We start from the raw sequence: 20,646 nt of genomic DNA, 5'->3' as shown, positions 1-20,646 counted from the left end.
TGCCTCTTGCCTCGTCCACTGGTGGAAGCAAAGCCACACCCTCTTGCTGATCCGAGAAACACCAATGGGAAGCTGCTCAGTGCCTCAGGGGATGCCCCCGCCCCCAATCCACCAAGGCAAGCACCAGAGTCACCTTGGACTTCCCCGAGCCTCGCAGCCCATGGCCAACCCATCACCACGCCCCTTGCTTCTGCCTCCCAAACATCCTCTAGTCTATGTACCACCTAGCTCCATGGCCCCCGCCACTTCCTCAGCTAGCCTGCCATTCTCACGTGGGGTACTCTAGCAGCTGCCTCACCAATCCCGCCTCAGGACTTTTGCCTTCGCTGCTCCTAAGGCCTGGAGCGCCATATGCAACTCACCTACTTGGCACAGACAGACTGGCACCTCTCAGCCCTACTTTCCTGCCCCCATCCACCCCCCCACCCTTAGGCCTTGGTGTCTCTTATTACAAAATCATTCAAATATGAATCACGTACCATACACCTGTGTATCCAAACCTGCTTAAGAACAAGACATGCCACATATCCTGGAGGCCTTCCTGAACACCTCGCCAGGCATCCTCCTCCTGCAGCCCACGGTAACCACTCTCTTGAGTTTGGTATTCCTCATTTCTTTGCTCTTTTTGGCTGTGACTCACAGCTTGTGGGATCTTAGTTCCCCGACCAGGGATTGAACCCCGGGCCCACGGCGGTGAGAGCACCGGCTGCCAGGGAATACCCTCCTTTGTCTATCTTGATATCCTTGCATACACGTGTATCCTGGACACACAGATTTTTTTATGTTTTTAAGCTTATATAAATAAAACAATTTGTTTTCCTTTTCTCACCCCACCTTCTGTTGGTGATATTTACCGGGGTTGACAGATGTAGCTCCAGTCCACTCATTTTTCTCTGCTGGCGGGTCTCCACGGTGTCACTAGATCGCAACTCCTCTGTCCACTCTTCCGGTGACGGCGTCTGCTGTGTCCGGCTGTCAGCCATTACAATCTGCCCTGAGCCCCCTGGACCTGCCCCCCGAGCCCACGTGCCGGTTTGTCCAGGTTTTCCCCCAGGGATTTGCTAGGCAAAGGGACACACCATCTTCAGCTTGACTGATGTCACTAGGTTATTCTCAGGGTGGCTGCACCAACGTAACCCTGTTGGTAAACTGTTTCTGTCCCTCGGCCCAGACATAAAACCTCCCTCCCCCAACTCTCCAATGGGCCTCTCACAACCTCCCCACCTGGGGCAGCTGGCACCTAGTACAACACCCAGAGCAAGGGTGCTGGCGGCAATGACTCTGGAAGCCAACAGGCACACGTCTCAGCCCAGATTTGCCACTTAGGCTGCGTGCCTTTGGGCGAATCACTTTTCCTCTCTGAGCCTGTGCTTCCTCGCCTGAAAAATGGGGATATACACACAGTAACTGACAACAGGGCTGTAACGATGATTAAATAAGGATGGAGATGCAGCAGGTGCTTCCTAGAGGAGTGGCCTCTAGGAGTTACCTTTGCAGACCAGAGGATGCCAACGACTTTGCATCTCACGCAGGACTACCCTGGCTGTGTGCAACAGAAACCCCAAATCAAGCCGGCTGAAGAAAACTGGTCGTTTATTGGCCCACGTAACTGGAAATCTGAGGGGGTGCCTTGCCTCAGGTGTGACTGGATCCAGGCGTTCTGATACCACCAGGAAGCCAGCCCTGCCCACATCTGGGCCTTCTCTCCTCCACGCTGGCTTCATTCTAGGGAGGTTCTCCAAGTAGGGGCTCCAGGACCACGTTCTCCCAGCTCCACGACTGCCGTGAACAAAAAAGCTTCTCCTTCCTGACACTTCCTGACCACGTCCAGCGCTGGGCCGCACTCTGGCCAGACTGTCACATGCCCGCATGGGAGCCAGTCACAACCACCAGGGTGTCCACCAGATCCTGCTACTCGGCGGGGGTGGGGTGGGTCTCGGAGCAGCAGTAGAACCACTTGGGAGCTCCTTAGAAATGCTATGTCCCAGATCGACTGAATCAGAATCTGCATTTTCACAAAACCCCCAGGTGAGTCATCTGTACGTCAAGCCTGAAGAGGACTGCGCTGCCCGTTAACTTTTTCAGTTGCTTAGACAATTTTTAAAGTTCTGTCTTATTAAGAACCACAAAAAGTAAGAATTAAGAAAGCCCTCTGAGGTCATCAAGTCCACCCCCTTGTTTTAAAAACGGAGAAGCAAGAGGCCAGCGGGGAAGGGTCTTGCTCTGGACACCCACCCAGTGCTTCCCCACGTCCTGTTCCCCCATTGCCACGGCCATCGTCTGCCTCTTGTAAGGACTGTCTCCTGGGGAGACACGTCTGAGCCCCAGAGGGGCCAGCCAGAGTCAGGACTGCCTCACTCAGAAGGTGACGTGCCCCAGGCTTCGTTCAGTCACTCGCACATACCTGGTCAGGACCCCCAGGAGGGCCTGAGGATGGAGACCCCCAGAAACACACACACACACACACAACACACACACACACTCAGGACCTCAGACACAGCCAACCCTCACCCTCACTCTCACCCCCTGGGCCCCCAAAGCCAAGAACACTACAGACCACACCAGCCTTTATTCTGTTACAGAGTAGGGCTGGGGTCAGGGGGGTTCATTCTCAGGCTGTGTCAGAAGGTGCAGAGTTCGGGGCCACACAGACTAGACCCCAAAGTGACAATAAGTTAGGGGGAAAGTTCTCAGGCTGTCGTCAGGCCAGAGCCGGGGCAGGGCGCCACGTGCGGCTGCACAGGGCCACGGCCAGCTGCCCCGCTCCGCACCCCCGGGCAAGGCTGGCTCCAGACAGGCACGGCCTCGCGCTGCAACACAACAGGACAGGGCGACGGGGAGGGGTGATGAGATCGGGAGGCCGGTGGGGGTCAGAGGGGTCCCCAGACTCAGAGAGGAGAGGGCTGAGCCGGCGGGGAGGGTCCAGGGCCCACAGGCCCAGGGCAGGGCTGGGACGGGCAGGGCCTCTCACCAGGCCTTCAGTTTAGCTGCAGATTCTCGTAATCTGGAGTCTCCTCCTCCTCCGCCTCCTGGGAACTCCGGGGGGCTGCGGGGGGGCCGGGGTGGGGGGAAGGGGAGGCGGGTCTTCAGCTCACACACCTCCCCCACCCCCCGCCTCCCAGGCAGCTCCCCCAGTGTCTGCCCCCCGCCCCCCCCACACACCAGCCTTGGTCCTGGCCACGGGCTGTAGGTCCTGAGACACGTTCACGTACTCCCGGCTCCCATCTGCGGGGACAGTTCAGAAGGCGGGACGGCCACACCGAGGGGGGGGGCAGGTCATACCGAGGGTGAGAGAGCAGGAGGGCACCCAGGCGGAGGGCGAGGGAGCCACAGAGGGGGCTGCGGGCGCCCCTCCTGGGGTGGGGGGCCGAGGGGGAGGGAGGGAGACCCCAGGGGGGCGCCGGGGGCCCCAGCCGCTCACCCAGAGACGCGTCTGCACTCTCCTCACTCTCAGGCACGTTCACATAATCTTCCCCCGACTCCACTGCAAGAAAAGCATCCGTGCCCCCGGGGCACCGTTACCCAGGGCCCCCAAGGCAGACACCCGGGGGCTCCCAACCGCAGCCACCAGAGACTTTCGACAGAACCAGCCCGAGACGCCTACACGCAGACCCCCAGAGACCATCCCACCGTCAGCCCCAGAGGGAGGCTCTGTGATGCAGGTGATGCGGTGACGGAGAGAAGTAGGGCAAGTCGACTAGAGGTGATTAGAGGAAACAGAACTGTGGGAGGAGAGACAGCAGACCCCAGCGTGTCCCGCAGGCTGGGCAACAGGGACGGGAGCGGCTTGGGGTGGCGGGGTCGGGCAACACGTGTGGAGAAAGAAACAAGACACGAGGCTGGGCCGAGTCAGAGGCACCATCGGCCCCACGGGCCCCTCCTCTCAGCCAGGTCTGCTCTGACGCCCTCTCCTGTCCCCGTCCCTTCCTTGTGCCTAGCGCCATCCACGCCATCTTATTCCTTCACGTGCTGACTTATTTGTCCCTGAGGATGTGGACAAGGCAGGCTTCGGAGCCAGACTGCCCAGGTTCAAGTCCAGCTCGGCCTTAACTAACTGTGTAGCCTCAGGCAAGCTACCCAACTCCTCTGGGCCTCGGTTTTCTCATCTGTAAAATAGGGTGAGGAACGGTACCCACTACATAGGGGTGGTTGTGAATACGGTGAATTAAAATAAGGCCTGTCATACAGTAAGTGCTGCTGTTAAATAAACAAATCATTGCACAGATGGACAAGTGACGGGCAGGAGGGGAAGGGACAAGCTCAAAAGCCCCTGGGAATTGTGAGCTTTAACATTAATAAGTTAATACACATAAAACTCTTAGTAGGGCATGCAGTAGGCCCTCAATAGTGTTAGCTGTTTTCCTCACAACTCTACCTCGTTACCTATGACTACATCAGGGGCACCCAGTAAAGGTGATGGATGAATGAAAATAAGCACTTGGACAGATGGTCTGGGGCTCAAGAGAGAGGCGGTGAGTTGGAAATCTGGATGGCAAATGAAGCCACGGTGCGGAAGTGATGGCCCAGAGCAAGCAGAGAGAGAAAGGAGAGGAACGGAACACTGAGGCTCGCAAGACATTGAGAAAACCTTCCATCAGGCAGGATGAAACCAAAACAAAAAGAGAAAAGCAGCCCAAAGGAAACTGAAACAATGTAGGGAGCAGAAAAAAACTTCCCAAAGAAACCCAAAAGAGATGACCTGTCATTAACATCCTTAGAGATTTACGAGGTAATATCGCCTTCGTGAAACAAGATAGGAGGCTACGAAAAAGGAACATGCAGAGATGAAGAATAAGCTTTGGGACAAGAAAGACAAAATAAAAGCCTAGTGTCAAAAGAAGAATAGAGTCAAGGAAGTCTTGCTGGCAATAAAAGCAAAAGACAAAGAAGGAAGGGGAGAGAAGAAGTAAGAAATCAGCAGATGGGAGCCGGAAGTCCCCTCTCTCAAGGACAGAAGTGCTAGAAAGAGAGAAGAGAGAAAATGGAAGGAAGCAAGCTTCCAGGAGGAGAAGAGAGAGCCGAGGGGCCGCAGCCCAGACGGGCAGGGAGCGGTCAGACGGGCAACTCACTGGAGAAGGCGCTGTCTCGTGGGCCGGGGCTGCCGGACACGGGAGCCGGCGGGGCCGCGGCGCCGGTGGCCGGGGCACTGTCAGGGAGCACCACCCTGAGGGACGCCAAGGAGCGGGTGAGTGAGGAGTCCCGGCCTGAGCCCCCCACCCCACGCCCCCCGCCTGGCCACTCACAGGTAGCGGCCGTTGTGGTAGTCCTCCTCATCCTCGTCGTCATCCGCATCCTCGCAGGCTGCCTCTGGGGGTGACGACACAGGGTCAGCAGAGGCCGGGACAGGCCCCAGCCTCCTCCCAGCCAGGGCTGCGGGGGTCCCAGACGCACCCTCGTTCTCGTAGCTGGCCACACTGTTGGCTGCAGAGAGAGCACGAGGGGGAGACTGAGCCGGCTCAGAGGGGTCTGTCCTCTGCCCGGCCCCAGCCTCGTGCGCCCCGCTCCACGCTTACCGCCATCTGAGTCCTGCCGGGAAGACGGCATGCGGTGTGAGCCTCCGGGGGGCTGCGGGGATCTCCTGGGAGTCAGAGATCAGAGGTCACGCTGGAGTGGGGCTCTGGGGCAAGAGGGATTGCAACAGGGAAAGAGGCCCCCAGTCTAAGGAAGTGAGGGGGCGAAAAGGGGGGATTGGGAGGGGAAGGGGCTGCTTACGGGATGGGAAGCAGGTCTGGCTGGCTCTGGAGAGGGTAGGTCACAGGCGGGTAGGAAGTGGCTGGTGGCCAGGGGGCGAGTGTGGCTGAGGACACAGGACCAAGCTGAAGGGATGACTCCAAACCTCACGCCCCTACCCCTGGTCGAGGCCTCGAAGGGCAGACTAACCCCTGACACCCCTGTGCCCTGGACAGGCCCGGGGGGCACCCATCTCCCTCCCCATCCCCAGCTCAGGCCAAGGCCATGCGGGCAGACCCAGGGGGAAGCTGAACAAAGGCACACGCTCTCCCACCCACGTCAGGGGACCCTCTCCCCCGACCCGAGGAAGGGGACCCTCCGTGTACTCACGTGGTGGTTTGATCACAATGCTACTTGGGGTCAAACTAGCAGGGGAGACACAGCTTGGGTAAGCAGCTGAGAGAGGCCCCAGACCCCACCCCAGTCCCCCGGGGCCCAGCCCCGCACGGGGCATTGAGAGAGACACACACGGTCGACGGGGCAGACTCACCTATCGCAGGCAGCAGCGTCATATGAGCCTGGGGAAGAGAGGACCCGTGAGGCAGGAGAAGGGGGTGCTGAGGGCAGAGGGTGATGGAGTTTGAGGCTCTGAGCGTCTCCGCGTGCGAGAGAGAGCGCTAAAGACGGGGTGAGGAGTTGGGGAGCGGGGTGAGGAGCCCTGGCGGTGTGTCTGAGCACCTGGTCACCCAGCAGCACCCACTCACCTGGCAGCTCCCGGCAACGCACACACAAGGCCATCAGCAGCACAGCCAGGACAGGCAGCAGCAGGAGGCCCAGCACGACGGGCACCAGGCTGACCGCCTCCATCTGCAGGAGAGAGCTTGGACCAGGCCTGGCTGCTCACTGCACACCCCTTTGGGACAGAGCAGCAGCAGGGCAGGGGCCAGGCCGGCAAGGGTACAGGGGCCGAGCGGGCACCAGGCTGGGAGGCTGGTGGGGGGCAGAGGTGCCCTCCCTGGGGGCTCCCTGGGTCCCCTCCCCTCTCCGGGCAGAGTGGGTGTCCGTGCTGGCTCTGGAAGACCCGCGATCCCGGGGCGGTCGGGCCAGGGCCTGGGCTGGAGTCTGGGGCACCAGCCACCCCTACACAGCCCCTGTGCGCCAGCCCTACCTGCCCCTCGGCTCTGCGCCCGCCTCTCCTCAGCGCCCGCCTGCCTGTGGCAGGAAGCTGTGGTGAGCGCCGGGTGAGGGCAGGAAATCATCGGGGCTCAGCCGGCTGCGCCCGCCCCCTTCCCACCCCCACCCAGCCAGTGGGGAGGGGAGGGAGGCCACCTCAGGAGCCACCGCCGGGCCCTCAGGAAGGGTCCGCCGGCCTCCCAGACGAGGGGCAACTCATACCAGTGGAAGGAGGAAGATACGCGTAGGCCAGCCAGCTGCCGTGGCCTCCACAGCCGGGGCTCCAGGACAGCAGGAGGGAGACCCTGACACCGGGAATTCGGAGGGGCCCAGGGCCTGCCCACCCCCGGCCTCCCCCGGCCAGCCTGCCAAGAAGGGCGGGCTCTAGAGGAGACATGGGCGTGACTCACGGTCACACGGAGCCAGCTCACTCCACCCCCTCACTCACCGGCCCAGAAGGGCAGGGTTTTGCCCAAGGGCCCACAGGAGTGAGCCAACAGCCACTGGGAACCTAGGACTCGAGAGGGGGCATCCCTTGCAATCCGGAGGTCAGAGGTCACTTGCACCCAGAGAGACTCCAGCAGGCACGTGGGGTCTGGCTACAAATTTTATTCAGTTACTAATAGCACCGAGCCCCGGGGCTGCTCCAGTGGCGGCGGATCCCCCTCCCGGACCCCCAGTGTCCCCTCCTTGGCCACTCGTGTAGTGTGTGGGAGCCGGAACATGGCCCGAGGCCCCTCCTAGAAAGTGGGCCAGCTGAGGATTTGGGCCCGGGCACCCCCAGGCTGGGCCCAGGGCCAGCTATGGTAGGTGTGCAGGCAGCAAGCGGCGACCCCTCAGATGAGCACACTGGACACAGGAACCCGGGTGGAGCGTCCTCGCTGGGGCACCACGATACGGTCATCGGCGGGCCCGGCCTCACGCAACAGACCTGCCAAGGGAGGGATGAGAGCCAGGGCTGGATGGACACACAGACACAGGGCCAGGGAGGGGACAAACAGGCAGGGGCGAATGGACGTGGCAGCACAGCCACCAGCGCTGTGGACACGGCAGGGCAGCAGCTCATGCGACAGGCGGACCCGAAGCCGAGTGAGGGAGGGCTGTAGACGGAGGGCTGCCAGGCACACGGGGCTGGGCGGGCGGACAGATGGACAAGCAGGAGGCACCATGAAGCTAGGCAAGGAGCTGGGGATGGACAGGGGGAGGCCCGACCGACCCTGCACGTGCAGCTGGGCCTGCCGGCGGTCGCCCTCAATGAAGATGGCGGTGCCCAGGAAGGCTGCGCCGCCCAGTGCCCCCACGAAGGCACAGAGCATGAGCGAGAGCTGCAGGGCCCGGAACTCGAACAAGAAGGAGGGGGGCCAGCCCTGGCGGAGGCGGTCAGAGATCTGCGGGGAGACAAGGAAAGAAAAGTCAAGAGAAAGAGTCATGGAGAGGAAGCCCCTGAAGAGAAGAACAAAGATGACTCAGGCCTGGACCTCACTGGTGGAAATCTGCCAAGACAGAATCCTGCCCCTAGCTGAGACTCCAAGGTGAGGGGTGCCTGGTACACAGGACCAGGATGCCCCACTAGGGCCAGACCCTCTAATTCGGCCTGTGCTCAGGCCACTGGCCACTGGCCGGTGCTAGGAATACAGGGGCCCCTGAGTCCCACCCCAGGCCTGACCGAGGGGCCACGCTCACCACGCCAATGAGGTATGGGCTCCCAGCGTCACCCAGCAGGTGGGACAGCACGATCTGGAAGGCTTCGGCAGTGGAGCGTCGTGTGGGGATCACCACGTACTGGGGAGAAAGAGGGGCAGGAGGCAGAGGACCAGCACAGGGTCAAGGCTCAGCCTAGGCTGAGGTCAGGTGAACCCCAGCTTAGAGGTGTGGCTGGGGAGAAGGGCAGGGCAGGCCCAGGCTACAGGCCCACCTGGGGCTGGACTCTGAAGTCAGGCCAGAGCTGGGTTTTGAAGAAGGGGTGAGGTCCCCTGCCCCCACTCCCTGCTCCCATCAGCCTCTGGGGTAACCCTGGGCCACCTACTCACCAGCAGAATGTCAGCCACAATGGCCCAGTTCATGGACAACAGTGTCTCTCCAATAAAAATGAAAATCTGGGGGGATGGGAGGTAGGCGGTGAAGGAGGTGGAAGAATGGGGGGGTGTTGGTCTCATCACAAGAAGAGCAAACACAGGGAGGGTTCCCCAGGTACCAGGCCCATCTAGTAATACATTTAACTCTCACAACACCCCTAGGAGACAGGTGCTACTATTACTGCTGTTTTACAGAATCTGAAACTAAGCACAGAGAGCTTAAGTCACTTGCCCAATGTCACACAGCTAAGAATGGCCAGAGCTGAGATTTAAACCCAGGCATTCCCACTCCAGGGTTGGCTCTGACCCCAGTCCTGCCCCAAAGCACCATTCCTCCACCCTGAACCCAGAACACCCCCTTAAGACACCTGCTGGCTACTCACATAGGTGGCCACGATGCTACCACGGGCACAGGCAAGGGACAGGAAGAGGAAGGGTGCAGAGCCCAGGAGGCCAGCAGCACAAACCAGCGGGTCAGCCCGGGGGTTGGAGCGGCGGAGGCGACGGCTGATCTCCACGCCCAGGCCCACGCCCAGGACCCCGGTGAGGCAGGTGATGAGCCCAAAGATAAGGCTGGGGGGAAGAGAAAGGGGGGGGGGAGGGGAAGGGCAAGGGGGTCAGCCCCATCCCCATGGCCCAGGGGGAAAGATCATCCACCCCAGCCACCCACACAACCCAGGTCTGTTCAGGCACAGCACACCATGGTTCACAAAAGGAAGGCACCTATTCCCAGACCAGGAAACTGAGACTCTGGGAGAGGAAGTAGCTTGTGGAGTCAGGATTTAAACTCTCCTTGCCTGAGTCTGAATCACAGACTCTGTCCACCTCATCCCCTGCCACCTGCTGGGCCACCCAGCCCAGTCCCCATCCAGGTACCTGTCAGAAGAAGAGCAGGAGTCTCCAGGAAGGCAGGGTGGGGTCTCTCCCAAGACCACACGGGAACGCAGCAAGAAAGCAGGGGCCCAAAGAGCCAGGGAGCCCGTGACAAATGCCACAGCAGTGAAACCAAGGGAAGACAGGATGAAACTAGGACTGCAGACAATTAAGAGGGAAGAAGTTACACTCCACTGAGGTATCGGGGTCAGACACCTCTGTTCTCCCTCTCTGGCTTATTTTAATAGTCAGGGCACTGGCTCTGGAGGCTGTTCCGGCTTTCAGGATCTGGGCCTGTAATTCATGCAGCTGCCACAAGGGGGCAGTGGTGGCATAATTCCTGGCCGTTGGGTAAGACCAGCTAACAGAAAACAGAACAAAGACCACACCCATGTAAATCTCAGATGTTGGGTTAAGATGGAAGTGAACTCACTTTCTTGCCAGAGCCTTCAGATCTGCCCACCACGAGGTGGGGTTCAGGGGAGGTAAGCCTGAGTGGCGCTCCACAGCTCCCCTTGGCGGCTCCCGTACTACCAGGAACAGCAGCACAACAGCCACCACTCCTAGACCCGGTGTCACCTGGGGAAAGAGTGGGCTTCAGGAAAAGCGCAGACTGGGAGACACTCAACCTGGGGCTGAAAGAATGTGAGGGTGAATAAAGGCAACTCAGGCCCCAAGAATAAAGGCATTCAGACGCCCAGTGAGTGCCTGCTCAAGGAAGCTGAACCAGTGATTGAGGGGAGGGAGTCGCTGACCAGTTTCCGCAAGCCTAACTGCTCCCTCTTTTGGCAACAGCACCCTAATTTTCTTTTGAGAAACCACTCCCCCTGTTTCTCTCAACCCATGTGGTTCAAATAGACTTAGCCAATCACTGTGGCTCCCAGGCCACAGCGACTGACTCAATGCCAGGCATGTGACCCATGTTTATCTAATCACACCATCCAGGAATACTGCTCAAGGATCCAGGGTGCTGAAGTTTCTAAACGGGAAGATAAACATGTGGAGCTTTCACTTGCTTGAGAATGAAGATAACATAGAGGAAAGCAGAGCTGAGAAAAGGATGATCAAATTCCTGTGACACTGTGGGAGTCCTGGATCCAGCTTTACCTGAAGCTCACCCTGGGACTTTCCATTATGAGAGCCAATACAGTCCCATCTGGGGGCTTACAGTCTTATAACAGGCTTCTATCACCTGCAACCAAGAGTTTTATCTATCATGTGGCTTCATGGTGAGGGCAGCTAGGCTTCCTGCAGGCTTGGCAGAGCGAGCACGGCCTTAAAAAGGGGGTGTCTGAAGGGGGAATCGGTGAGCACGTTGCTGACCTTCCCCTGGGCTGTGATCCAACTTACCCGCAGAGCCCAGTGCCAGTCCCCGGCCACATCCTTCACTTTGGAGCCTGCAATGTAACCCAGACCACTGGGGAAGGGGGTGGGGGAGGAGAAGAGACCAGCTGGTTAGTCATGTCCCAGGCGAGGCCCTTCTGCCTCCCCACCAGGCCCGAGGTCCACTCACCTGCCCACAGGGATGGCAAAGTAGAACACACTGAGCATCCGACTCCGCTGGTCTGCCACGAAGAGGTCAGCGATGAGGGTAGGCGCGATGGTGGAGTAACTGGCCTCCCCAACCCCCACCAGGCCCCGGGTCAGGAGGAGCAGCCAGAATTGCTGGGAAACGAGATACGGGGGAGGTGGCACCCCGCCCTGCAGCCAGCCTCCCAGCCTATCTCACCAGCCAGCTCTGCCGAGATGGCGGGGATAGCAGGAGAGGCCTGGGTTTTAGAGTAAAACAGACCTGAGCTTGGATCCTGGCTCCACTACTTACTAGCTGTGACTGTGAGAAAGCAACTTAACCTCTCTGAGCCTCAGTTTCCTTACCTGCAAAAGGGGGATAATGACAACTTGTTCACGTGACTGTCGTGAGAACTGGACAACAAGAGGTCTGCTCATTACTTGGCACCCAGAGGGTGTGAAATAAATCTTTACTTCTATCTTGCCCGAACCACCCAAGACACCCCAATAATCAATAATGATCTCAGGTGGGGTTTATTTGTCTATCAAAGACACCAGAAGCTAAGAACAAGGCACGATCACCCAAGGAGAGTATGTAGCGTCTGGGGCTGAGGAGACAGTGTCCCAGGGTAGAAAATGAGAACAGACAGAGGTGATTTCAAAGGAGCAAAGAAGCAACAGCCAGGGAGGCAGGACAAAAACCAGAGAGGGTGTCACAGAAGCTAGAAGAGCGTTTCCAGAAGGAAGAAGTGGGTCAACAGAGCCAGAGGCTCCCGGGAGATCTAGCGAGGACAGGACTAGGAAGTAGGAGCTACAGGCAGTATTTGGGAGGGCACTGTTGACTTTCGCAATGGAGTGATGGGGGCAGGTTAGCCAGCAGTGCTCAAGGCAGGAGCGGGAGGAGAGGAAGTGCACGCAAAGTGAGAGCCTCTCCCCGGCTGCTCCTTCACCCAGACTGGACCTGGGTCAAGGGGGCCTTCTGGGAAGTCTGACTAGGAAGAGGAAGACGGAGAGAGGGCGGTCCTGGGAAGGTCTTTCCCATGGTAGAGAAACATGAGGGCTTAGGCGTGCAGAGGTAGAAGTCAAGGGTCAGGGGAGAGGGGATGATGGACAGAAGGTTCTGGAAGAAAAGGGGAGATGAGGGGGTGGGCAGATAACTCAGCCAAGCAGGGGACAGGAGACAGCATGGACTAAAGGAACCGCACAAGTTCCGCAGGCCCAGTCTGCAATGTCTCCAAAGAGCAGCAGCAAAGACTGATGGGGGAGTCGGGGGCAGGGGAGCAGAAGCAGAAGCCAGCATTGGGACCTCACCTCTCTGGGGATGAAGGACGACCCCAGCGTCACCAGGGACCAGAAGGCAATGCCTCCGCACATGAGATACTTCCGATTGTACCTGTCACCCAGGTAGCCAAACACAGGTGCCAACACCATGTAACTGGAGATGAACACTGGGGGGAAGCAAAGAGTCACAGCCCAGCCCCAGTACCCCTACCCCACGCCCCCACCCCAGCGCAGGGAGGGTGAAGGCAGGGCAGGAATAACTCCCAACCCTGAAACTATCAGAGCTTCCTGTGGCGGGGGCGGGGGTAAGTAGTCATCCAGCCCCATCTGCAACGTCTTTCAAATCTTCCACTGTAGAATGGACGGCCCAGCGGACTCACCCCTTCCTCCATACCCTGGCCTGCAGTGCACTTATCTGACCTAGCCCCTCCCTACCTCTCCAACTTCACGCTTATCCACTTTTCCTCTCTGCACCCCAATGGCCCAACTGCCAAGTTCAATACCATCTTAAGGCTCTGGGCACCTGCTGTCCTCTCTATCTGGAATGGTCTCCCCTCTCCCCTGAGCTCCACAGACCTCAGCTTCTTCACCCTCAGCTCAGAAACCTTCCCAACCACCACATATCCAGCCTCTCTCTATCACATCTACTCTGTCTTCTTTTACATAACAGTTATTCCTATAAAAAATTATCTCATTATTAGTGTAGGTTTTTACGGACTCTTGCCCCTTCATGCATAGCAACATGGTGGCTCCAGGAAGACAAGGACCTTCTCTGCATTGGCCACAACTGTGTTTCCATCACTTAACACACTGCCTAGCACAAAACAGGTGCTCAACAAACATGTGTTGAATGAAAACATGAACAGGGCTTTCGAGAAAGACCTGTTTCTTTTTCTTTTTTCTTTTGGCCGCACCACACGGCATGTGGGATCTTAGTGTCCCAACCAAGGATTGAACCCCCACCCCCTGCACTGAGAGCCTGAAGTCTTAACTACTGGACCGCCAGGGAAGTCCCAGACCTGTTTCTTCTCTAAGTCAACAACTCTTTAGAGCTTTGCAAACCTGGACCTATGATCCCATTCTCATTCCATTAAACTTTCGCTTAAATACCTCCACTTCCTTAGTGGCCTGGAGTGGAGCAAAGAACACTGCAAGACCTGGTTTCAAACTCCTCTTCTGCCTGGAACTTGTTGTGTGACCCTAGGCAAGTCTTAACTCTTCTCCAAGCCTCGGTTTCTTTATAAACACGTAGAAAATACTACCACTTCCTCTATAAAATAAGAATAATAACACCATTCCTTGGCTGGTAAAAGGATTAGAAGACAATGGGTGTAAAAGGTCTTGCCAAGTTCTTTGGATGTTATCAGTACTTCCTCCAGGGCCTGACACATGGTAGGTGCTCAGAAATGAATGAAGGAGGGAAGGAAGGAAAAGAGGACTTGGCCCTGGCTTTGCCTCTCCCATAAATCTCAAAGTTCTGAACAAGTAAAACTCACCTCTTCCCCTTCTTGACACCCTCTTCTGCCATTATTTACTGGGTGCCTACCATCTCCCAACACTGTACTATGCACTTTACAGACATTATCTCATTTAATCCTCCCATCAGCCCTATGAGGTGAGCCAGGTTATTACTAGTTCCATCTCACCGAGGAGGAAAGTGAGGCTTAGAGAGGTTGAGGGCCTTGCCTACCATCACATTAAGTGAAAAGCTGACACATAAACCCAAGTCTGTCTTAACCATTACACTAAAGTAACTCCCTCTTTAAATCTCTTTAAATGTGGTGTCCTAATTGAACAGGACAGCCTCAGGGTCATGGCCATCTCCTCCCCTAACTCTGTCCACCACCGTACCTCCCATAAATGAGGCCCCAGGCAAGCCAGCATGTGGCCCCAACTGGCGTAGAACAGAAAGAAGAGATGCTGTGTGCCCAGGAGAGGCCTCCACTCACCGGTCTGGATAAGGCCGGAGCTACTGTCTCCGATGTCGAAGAACTGCTCAATGTCCGGAAGGACGCCTGGGAAGGAGAAGACTCAGGATGGGCTGGCCGAGACAGCCCCACCTTTGGGACCCCGCTCCCTTCCCCTCTTATAACTTTCCCCCAAAAGTCAGTACCAGCCACGGTAAAGCGGTCCATGTAGTTGAGGAGGTTGATGTAGCACAGCACCGCCACTATGAGAGCCGAACGGCCCGAAGACAAGCCCGTGATGCGCTGCAGTCCCTCCCGGTCTGGGACCTCCGGATCCTCGGACTTCGGCTTCCCCATGGACCCCGGCAACCCCGGGGTGCCGGGCGCCGGCCCGTCGTCCGTGTCATCCGCCTGGCTGAGGAAGGGCGCGGTGTCGGACCCGGACATGGTCCCGGGAGACCGCGCCCGCCCGCGCTACGGTCCCACCGACGATCCCACCTGCGAGAGGAGGAGGCTGGAGAAAGGAGGATGGAGGGAACCCAGGCGAGGGAGGTGCGCCGGGACACCCGAGAGGAGCTTGCCACGAAGCACAGAGCACCGGGGATGGAACCCGGGCTCTATCACGCGTCCCCGCCCCGCAGACACATCGCGCGGAGGGACGAGTGGAACTCGGGTGAGATCAGAGACAAGAACGGGTTGAGGAGGGTTCGACCCTCCGCCCCCCGGTCAAGGCCACCCCTCACCCCGGGTGGGAGCCCACCGCACTCGCGGTCGCTCAGCCCCAGAGCGGCACCACGGCCACCGCCATGTTGCCCAAGAGCCGGTCATGTGACACTGGAGCAGGGGCGAGGGCGGTGCTACGCCCCTGACGCGACTACGGAGGCCGCGCGCACCCCTGCGGCTTCGCCGGCTTTCCCGCGTCACGTGACTGTGTCCCGTCGCCCGGGTCCTCGGCCGGCCGCGTTCTCGCTGCGACCGCCGACCTAAAGGGGTCTGGCTGAACTGGTGCAGTCCCTCCCCCTCTAAATCGCGGCCTCGTTATCTGCAGCGCCGCTTAGCAGACTTCTTATCGAACGAGGTCAAACGAGATAACGGAACCTTAAAAGGTTCTGGAAATACAGTAGTACTGTAAATATCTCTAGACGCGTCCGGTTGGGGCTTCATACGTGCTCAGTAAGTGTCAGATGAATGAATGAATGGTGAACAGCGGCTCCCGTCCCTACCTTTCGGATTCCCTAACCCAACTCCCTGTAAACCCCTGAGCATTCCCCGCGGACGTTGAAGAAAGGGTCCCCAGACCCCACCGCCACGTCTGGAGCCCGTGTTGCCTCACCTGCAACTGGGACCGAAGCCCTCGCGCCCTCTGATGGTCTCACTTGGAACAGGCAGGGGCTAAGGAAACTCGCAGCCGCGGACGGGGCCCGAAGACCATGGAGCCCTGGCACCAAAACAGCTTTGTTCCTTAGTGCCTCCCCGCCCCAGTGGCCAAGCTACAGTTAATAAACATACACTCTCAGTAAAGTTAGTGTAGTTCTATGTAAATGTAGCTTCAATACCCCTCTTCCAACCAGAACTCTAAGTCCCTCTGTTGAAATTCTAGAGTCTCGTGATCTTGGGGCCCCCAAGAGGCCTTATCAGAAACTCTTAGTCACTGCTCTATTTGGCGTTGCCCCAGGAGCACTTCGTGTTTCAGAACCTTAAGCCTGGTCTCCCTTGAGGGTCTAAAGGAAAGAGATGAAGAGGAGTTTCAAATTGTAGTCAGTGAATTTCCTCAATACTATTGAGCAGCTACTGTATTCCTGGCATTGTGCTGGGCGTCAGGCAAAGGTCGATTTACCTACCCTCATAGAGCGATCTGAAGGAGACAAATATTCATACACATGCAAAATTGCACCCGTGAAATGAAAAGGCAAGCCATAGATTGGAAGGAAGTATCTGCAAAATGTACCTGACAAAGGAATTCTATCCAGATGTATAAAGAACTCTTAAAACTCAGTAAGACAAAAACACAGTTTTCTAAGTGGGCAAAAGATTTGAACATACATCTCACAAAAGAAGATATGTATGTACCTCAAAAGCTGGTACAAGAGTGTAAAGCAATTATATTCCAATAAAGAGCTTGAAAAGAAAAGAAGATATATGAATGGCCAACAAGTATATGACACCATGGGTCATTATGGAAGATACAATTAAAACCGCATTAAGATAATACTGTACTTGAATAGCTTATTAAAAAAAAAATGCCATGGGGGCTTCCCTGGTGGTACAGTGGTTAAGAATCTGCCTGCCAATGCAGGGAATGCAGCTTCGATCCTTGGTCTGGGAAGATCCCACATGTGGCGGAGCAACTAAGCCCGTGTGCCACAACTACTGAACCTGTGCTCTAGAGCTGGTGAGCCACAACTGTTCTGCCCACGTGCCACAGCTACTGAAGCCTGAGCGCCTAGAGCCTGTGTTCCACAAGAGAAGCCACTGCAAAGAGAAGCCTGAGCACTGCAACGAAGAGTATCCCCCGCCTGCCACAACTAGAGAAAGCCTGCACGCAGCAACGAAGACCCAACACAGCCAATCAATCAATCAATCAATCAATCAGTAAATAAAAATGCCCTGGGACTTCCCTGGCTGTCCAGTGGTTAAGACCCCACACTTCCACTGCAGGGGGCCCGTGTTCAATCCCTGGTCAGGAGCTAAGATCACGCATGCTGCACGATGTGGCCTAAATAAATAAATAAGTATCCTGATAAAGTACTGGAAATGATATGAATGCTTCTGGGAATGCAAGGAGTACAGCAACTTTGGGAAACAACTTGGCAGTTTCTTTAAAAATTTAACAGACACTTAAAAACATTAAACATGCACCTGGTGAGTGCACTACAAGGTATCTATCAGCAAGAACTGAAAACATGTCCAAACAAAAACCTGTCTGTGAATGTCCATAGAAGCATTGTTCATCATAGCCAAAAAAAAAGAAAAGAAAAAACCCCATGTATCCATCAACAGGTGAATAGTATATTCATAGAATGGAATACTGCTCAGTGATATACACGATATGAACAAATCTCATAAACAATGTGCTAAGTGAAAGACCCCAGGCACAAAAGACTACATTCTGTATTATCCCATTCACACAAATATCCAGAAAAGGCAAAACTAAAGTGACAGAGAGCAGATTAGTGGTTGCCTGGGCCCAGGGGGAAGAGGAGGTACAGACACCAGGAAATATTTGCAGGACTGTGGACATCTACTGAGCTCATTGAACTGTAGACTTAAAATGAGTGAATGCTTCGGCATGTAAATTAAATTCCATTAAGCTGGGGGGAAAAGGAATCCTGTAGTCCAAACACAATACCGCTGGACATTCATGAAAATAAAACTTAAAACTTTCTGATTGTAAAGACAAATAGTTTGATGCTAATTGGTTTTGGCAAATGGGAAAAATATTTGTTTCTTCCGCAAGTACAGGTGCTATTTGTTTATTTATTTATGGCTGCACCCAAGCAGCTTGCAGGATGTTAGTTTCCCCACCAGGGATAGAACCTGTGCCCCCTGCAGTGGAACACGGAGTCCTAACCACTGGACCAACAGGGAATTCCCCCAGGTGACTTTTTTTAAAATTATTTATTTATTTATTTATTGGCTACATTGGGTCTTCCTTGCTGCACCAGGGCTTTCTCTAGTTGTGGCAAGCGGTGGCTTCTTTTGTTGCAGAGCACAGGCTCCAGGCCTGCAGGCTTCAGTAGTTGTGGCATGCAGGCTCAGTAGTTGTGGCTCATAGGCTTAGCTGTTCCAAGGCATGTGGGATCTTCCCAGACCAGGGCCTGAACCCATGTCCCCTGCATTGGCAGGCAGATTCTTAACCACTGCACCACCAGGGAACTCCCTTCCCCACCCCCACCCCCCACCATCAGGTGCCTTTTAATTTTATGGACCTCAATTAAAATTCCTTTAAGATGAATAAATAAATATGTCCATAGAGGTCTATTGGTTTCAGCTGGAGCCCAATTTTTGCTCTGTTTGCTTTGGAAATAGTGGTTTGTGAAATATAAGTAGCTGTGGAATTTCTTGGAAAAAAAGTTCATCTATAACAGGTGCCACAAAAAAGAAGTCTGGCCCATGGGTATTTTAAAGACCTGATAACAGGGGCATTTGACCTAATCAGGGAAGTTTGAGAACCTCTCTGAGGAAATGGTCCTTGAACTCTGCAAACAAAAGAAGAGCAAAGAGCATTTTGTTCCACATCCAAGTCTGCAAAGATTAACCTGCTGCAGCTGCTGACCGACAGTGCACTCGGTGCTGCAGACGAAGAGATTAAGCTGATAACTGGATGAAGCACCGTGTGCTCCAGACAGAGGAAATTAAGGATAACAAGATGCTCTGTGCTTTGGATAAACAGGCTGTTAGGTAGCCAATATGCATTTTGGGAAGAATTTTAATAAACCCCGCTTCTTGCATCTTCCTATACATAGAAAAACACTATGATCATTAACTTGAGAAAATTGTTCTTTGTAACTGGCAGTCATCTTTTACCAAAATGTATACTGACGGCTTGTACTCCCTGACCAAAAAATTTACATATAAACTGGCCTCACCCCCTACCTCTTTGGAGTAGTTTTTCAGAGCTCTCTGAGAGGCTGTCTCCCAGGCTGTAGTTCTCAGTAAGTCCCTGAATAAAATCTCAGATGTAGGGGAGGGGCAATCACTGACTTTCCAGGAGGGAAAGAAGAGCAGTCCAGGCAGCGGAAAGCATGTGCAAAGGTCCTGCCACAGAAGGAAGCATGATGAACAACAAGAACCTGAAATAAGGGCAGTGTGGAGAGCAGTGAGAGAGGGAGGCTGGCCGGGGAGCAGGCAGGGAGCAGGCTGGGCAGGGCCGAGGCCACGTTTAAGTATTTCCTTCATTTTACGAGTATTTTATTTTTTAAAATGATCGTAATTGAGTGAGGAGTTATAAACCATTCTCCTTGCTTTTTTTTTTTTTTTTTTTATTCACTTCTTTATTTGGCTGTGCTGGCTCTCTTAGTTGTGGCATGTATGTGGGATCTAGTTCCCTGACCAAGAATCGAACCCAGGCCCCCTGCATTGGGAGTGTGGAGTCTTAACCACTGGCCCACCAGGTAAGTCCCTAGTTCCTTCATTTAAATCAGATTTGCATTTGAGAAGATCACTCTGGCTGCAGGGGTCCAGAGGGGCAGCAGAGCAATCTGTCAGGTGGCTGTGGCACTAGGCTGCAGCCTGTGATGGCTTCTACCAGGATGGGACAGAGGGAGGGAAGCGAACTGCTTTGGGTCAGTTAAGCTGATTTGGTGATGGAGAGGATATGGGCATGAAAAACGTATCAAGAGTGAAACTTAGGGACTTACCTGGTGGTCCAACGGTTAGGACTCCTAGAACTCCACGCTTCCACTGCAGGGGGCTCGGGTTTGATCCCTGGTCAGGGAACTAAGATCCTGCATGCTGCACGGCGTGGCCAAAAAAAAAAAAAAAAAAGAGTAAAACCTTGGCTTTGAGCTCATGCAATGAGATGGATGGCAGTGGGATTCTTTGAAATGAACTTTTTATTCAGCAAACCTTTGTTAGGTAATTACTATGCATCAGATGCAGAGCTAGGGATCTTTGGGAAGAACAAGATGTCGTATTCGTTTTCAAGGAACTTACAGTCTAGTAGGGAAGAAAGACATATACCAAGAAAGACAGCTCAGGAGTGTCCTGAGCTAGACCCTTGGTCCAGGCTAAGGTGGGACACAGGAGAGAACGTGTTCAGTCCTGTGGGGGGGTTTATGGAGGGAATAACAAGGGTGGGGACATGAGAGCCTTTAAAGGTGTGAAGCTATAGAAAAAAAGGAAAATAGCACTTGCCACTCAGCAATGTGGCAACACTTGGGAGCGTGTTAGAATCGCAGCATCTCGGGCCCTGCCCAGAACTGCAGATCCCCCACCTGCATCATCACAAGCTCCCCAGCTGATTTGTGAGAACATTAAAGTTGTGAGAAGCACTGGTCTCGTTAAGAATTCTGATTCATCAACAGGCCCACCTGGTTTTCCGTCTGGCTCTGCATTCTGTGGCTGTGTGGTCTGGGACAGGCTAACTCATCTTAGCTTCTGTTTCTCTTCTGAGAAATGGGAATAATAACACCTGCCTCCCAGGGTTGCTCTGAGGA

At 55.3% G+C, this 20,646-nt stretch overlaps 2 protein-coding genes across 11 annotated transcripts; both read right to left on the bottom strand.

The window, feature by feature from the left end:
• Nucleotides 1-1,352: 1,352 nt before the first annotated feature.
• On the bottom strand, nucleotides 1,353-7,186 carry LAT (linker for activation of T cells). Of its 4 annotated transcripts, XM_057750154.1 has the most exons (12): nucleotides 6,435-7,186; nucleotides 6,221-6,248; nucleotides 6,061-6,095; nucleotides 5,713-5,797; nucleotides 5,514-5,578; nucleotides 5,392-5,421; nucleotides 5,244-5,307; nucleotides 5,070-5,164; nucleotides 3,422-3,484; nucleotides 3,163-3,225; nucleotides 2,972-3,046; nucleotides 1,355-2,810 (listed from the first exon to the last, which is right to left on the bottom strand). In XM_057750154.1, the coding sequence occupies exons 1-11, from the start codon at nucleotides 6,535-6,537 to the stop codon at nucleotides 2,979-2,981; spliced, it is 699 nt and encodes a 232-aa protein (XP_057606137.1). In that variant the 5' UTR covers nucleotides 6,538-7,186; the 3' UTR covers nucleotides 1,355-2,810; nucleotides 2,972-2,978. The 4 variants fall into 4 exon arrangements, with proteins under 4 accessions (XP_057606135.1, XP_057606136.1, XP_057606137.1 ...); XM_057750152.1 differs by having other exon boundaries at nucleotides 1,353-2,810; nucleotides 5,244-5,421; XM_057750153.1 differs by having other exon boundaries at nucleotides 1,354-2,005; nucleotides 5,244-5,421.
• Nucleotides 7,187-7,436: 250 nt separating this feature from the next.
• On the bottom strand, nucleotides 7,437-15,313 carry SPNS1 (SPNS lysolipid transporter 1, lysophospholipid). 7 transcript variants are annotated; one of them, XM_057750144.1, is made up of 13 exons: nucleotides 15,232-15,313; nucleotides 14,695-14,986; nucleotides 14,531-14,596; nucleotides 12,612-12,748; nucleotides 11,305-11,456; nucleotides 11,142-11,208; nucleotides 10,225-10,370; nucleotides 9,795-9,950; nucleotides 9,302-9,491; nucleotides 8,874-8,939; nucleotides 8,527-8,625; nucleotides 8,060-8,231; nucleotides 7,437-7,774 (listed from the first exon to the last, which is right to left on the bottom strand). In XM_057750144.1, the coding sequence occupies exons 2-13, from the start codon at nucleotides 14,933-14,935 to the stop codon at nucleotides 7,680-7,682; spliced, it is 1,587 nt and encodes a 528-aa protein (XP_057606127.1). In that variant the 5' UTR covers nucleotides 14,936-14,986; nucleotides 15,232-15,313; the 3' UTR covers nucleotides 7,437-7,679. The 7 variants fall into 7 exon arrangements, with proteins under 7 accessions (XP_057606127.1, XP_057606129.1, XP_057606130.1 ...); XM_057750146.1 differs by having other exon boundaries at nucleotides 15,249-15,312; XM_057750147.1 differs by having other exon boundaries at nucleotides 14,695-14,903; nucleotides 14,987-15,306.
• Nucleotides 15,314-20,646: the final 5,333 nt, after the last annotated feature.

This window comes from Hippopotamus amphibius, chromosome 9 (genome assembly GCF_030028045.1).
Source record: "Hippopotamus amphibius kiboko isolate mHipAmp2 chromosome 9, mHipAmp2.hap2, whole genome shotgun sequence".
Lineage (NCBI taxonomy): Eukaryota > Metazoa > Chordata > Mammalia > Artiodactyla > Hippopotamidae > Hippopotamus > Hippopotamus amphibius.
Note: the sequence above shows the minus strand (reverse complement) of the source record. Positions and strands in the feature narration are given on the sequence as shown.